The sequence below is a fragment of the Crocuta crocuta genome, unplaced genomic scaffold, assembly GCF_008692635.1.
Source record: "Crocuta crocuta isolate KB4526 unplaced genomic scaffold, BGI_CrCroc_1.0 scaffold145, whole genome shotgun sequence".
NCBI lineage: Eukaryota > Metazoa > Chordata > Mammalia > Carnivora > Hyaenidae > Crocuta > Crocuta crocuta.
In genome coordinates this window covers 644,696-647,698 of record NW_027530857.1, presented here as the reverse complement: position 1 = coordinate 647,698, position 3,003 = coordinate 644,696, and the positions used below count along the sequence as shown (strand labels likewise).

General features: G+C 51.7%; 1 protein-coding gene across 1 annotated transcript in view; it reads right to left on the bottom strand.

Annotated features, from left to right (window-relative positions):
- GPLD1 (glycosylphosphatidylinositol specific phospholipase D1) overlaps nucleotides 1-3,003 on the bottom strand; it is a 58,378-nt gene that overhangs the window by 5,462 nt on the left and 49,913 nt on the right. Inside the window, exons 17-19 of the mRNA XM_077769593.1 lie at nucleotides 2,528-2,683; nucleotides 1,670-1,775; nucleotides 1,485-1,578 (exon numbers count right to left, since the gene is read on the bottom strand). Of these exons, the coding sequence (XP_077625719.1) occupies nucleotides 1,485-1,578; nucleotides 1,670-1,775; nucleotides 2,528-2,683 (356 nt within the window). The remainder of the gene's footprint in view (nucleotides 1-1,484; nucleotides 1,579-1,669; nucleotides 1,776-2,527; nucleotides 2,684-3,003) is intronic.

Sequence of the window (3,003 nt, the reverse complement as noted above, 5' to 3'; positions counted from 1 at the left end):
CCCCCCCCCCCCCCCCCACTCACATGTGCTTTCTCTCAAAATAAGTAATAAAACCTTTTAAAAATAGGAAAATCTGAACAAGATTCAACTGATGGATTACATCCATGTCAGTAACCTGGTTGTGACACTGGTAAGGTGTACAAGTATTACCTTGGTGAAAACTGGATAAAATGGATCTCCCTGAGGTATCTCTTCTAACTGCATGTGGATGTATAATGGTCTCGAAAAGGTTAATTTGTGCATAATACGTATGTGGACATAGAAGTTAACCTTTTTATAGTTTATGTAGTATTTTGTAATAGGAAATTACTAAAACACTTAGGAACATTAAAACAAAGTTTAGGAAGCTGTAATCACAGCATTCCAGTAGAAAGAGAAGTGAGGCAAATACAGTCGCTAATGTGGGTTGCAGGAGTTTGGAAATCACTACCTAGACTCTGTCAGAAGGGGTGGGGAACGGGGAAGAACAACGTTTCCAAAGCCAGGTCAGCAAGTTCCTGGTGTTACAATGCTGTGCCCTCAATCATGCAACCAAAGATCGAACCACTCTTTTGCCCAGTCCACTCTGCCTATTATTCTAATATTGTAGGAAACAAAAATCTCCCTGAAAAATAATTTGACAGTAATAAGACCTTCTAGTCCAGAAACCCCACCTCCAGGAGCCTATTTTAAAACTATTCAGAAAGGCTGTCTTCTGCACGTGGATGTTCAATAAGACCCTACCCTATTCACAATAGTGGAAAATTGGAAACATCCTAACTTCCCAGCAGTAGGGATGAGGTGAGTAACTGTTGCACGTGCACATGGAAGAAACACAATAGGTCTCGAAAACCACATTTTAGAAGAATCTTAGTAACACGAGAACACACATAGGAGAAAGAGTAAAAACTCAGGTGTGAAAATGTGTATATATTAGACACACACACACATATAGCATGAGCTTAAGTTTTTAAGTATCTGGATAGGGGTGATTTGGGGTTATCCAGATATTTTTAAGTATCTGGATAGGATTGTATTTTCACAAGTTTCTACGATAAACACGATTCACTTTGATAACCTTGAAGAGAGCAGGTTTTCGTTGACGTTTTAAAACTCTTCCCCCGTAAAGTAAATAAAATAATGGTTTATGAACAAACGTCCTCAGAGCAGACCTCGTCCTGGTGAAGGGGTTTATAGACTTTTCCGAACTCCCCTCGCGTCCAAGCTCAGTGGGACAGCAGCTTTAGAAACACACTAGGTCACTTTCACAGGAGATTTTCAACGAACCTTTGAGGTGAACATTATAATTCGTATTTTGCAGATGATGCCAACGTTCAGGGAGGTTAAGTAACTTCCCCGGGGTTACATAGCTTACTATTAATGAGGAAAGGAAAGCCTCAGAATCAGGTCTGCCTGGCTCCAGATTTCACAACTCTCCCCCAACAGGACACGGTCAGGGAGCCACAGGAGAAACAAGCAGCCAAGCGTCGTGGCGCACGACCTACCGTGCGTCGGGGCGCCTACCAGCAGCACCTGCTTCCGGGTGCCGTTCACCATCACGTGACCACTTGACAAGGAAGTACCCAGCTTCCCCATTGCCTGTGAAATGCAAGCAGTCACTGTCACACAGGTCAGAAAACCCTCCGTGGCGCCCCCCACCCCCATCCTGGGGAGGGAGCGGCCGGCATACCTTGTCTCCAGAAATGGTAAACTGGCTTCTGCGATTTGGCGGGAAATAGCCATACACCCGTCCCAGGCTCTGCTTCTCATCCTCAGTGCGGTACAAGTGGCCCAGACTGGAATGAGGCGGACTGGGGTTAGCTGCCGGGGCCCAGGATTAAGAACTGGCCAAGTGTTCCGGTCCAGGTCCGAGCAGAGAGAAGCCCCCTCTTCCTCACCCTGTCCCCCCTCCCCGGGATCCTCCTGCATGGGAGCAGGGGTGGCTTTCAGAGGGGGTCCCAGCGTTAGGACTCCGGATGCGAGGCTCACCATTCGGCCTCCCGGCTGGCCGCAGGTATAGGGGGGTCTACGGTCACGGCTGAATGTGTTCCCCCAAATTTCACATGTTGCAGTCCTGACCCCAGCACCTCTGATGACATATATTTGGGAGAGGGTCTTTAAAGAGGTAGTTGTGTTACAATGAGGTCACGGGGGGCCCACTCCAATCTGACTGGTGTCCTTGTAAGAACAGAAGGACACCAGACGCGTGCACAGAGAAGATGCCGTATGAGGACGGAGGGGTGGCCCTCCGCAAGCCAAGGAGAGCCCTCAACCCTGCCACTACCTTGACCTTGGATTTCCAGGCTCCGGAACGGTGAGAAAATTCCTTCCCGTGCCTTAAGCTAGCTAGTCTGTGGCACGTTGTCCTGACAGCCTGGCAAACGGATACACCGCGTTCTCTCTCTCTCTCTCTCTCTCGTTTTTAAACTCCTAAGGAGGAGAATCCGCAACCTCGCCCCAGAGCCTTCGCTCCTCCTCGCAGGTAAGAACCCAGCGGGGCTGAGCCGCACCCCCGCACAGGCCCCCAGGCCCCAGAGCCCGCGCTCACCCACTGCTGTTCTTCCAGGTGGGGCTGCCGACCAGCAGCAGGGCCCTGTGGCCGGCGCGCAGCCCGTGCAGGGAGTAGCCGAGCCAGGAGAAGTCCTCCTCGCCCCTCACCGTCCAGTCGGCCGCCTCCACGTCCAGCGTTCCTACACGAGACCACAGTGCCTTTCACCTCACGTGGGGGGGGGGCGCCGAGTTGTTGCCGGAGCTCCTAGGCACCCCCAAGCTGTCCGCAGGACCCCCCCTTCACCCGAGGAGGAGATTTCCAGAGCGCGCTTCTGTGGCATGCAGGAGCCACGTGGACCGTCGGGGGGCGCCCTGGGCTGCCCTCGCCGACAGGGATCCTGCAAACAACCCGCTGGCCCCTGGATCTGGACCTGGAAGGGGGTCCCCGTTTGTACATCCTGTGACCCTGTCCACACCACCAGCCAGAAGGTTCCGGCGAAATGGCCGTGCAATGAGGATGAAAGGACACTAGCC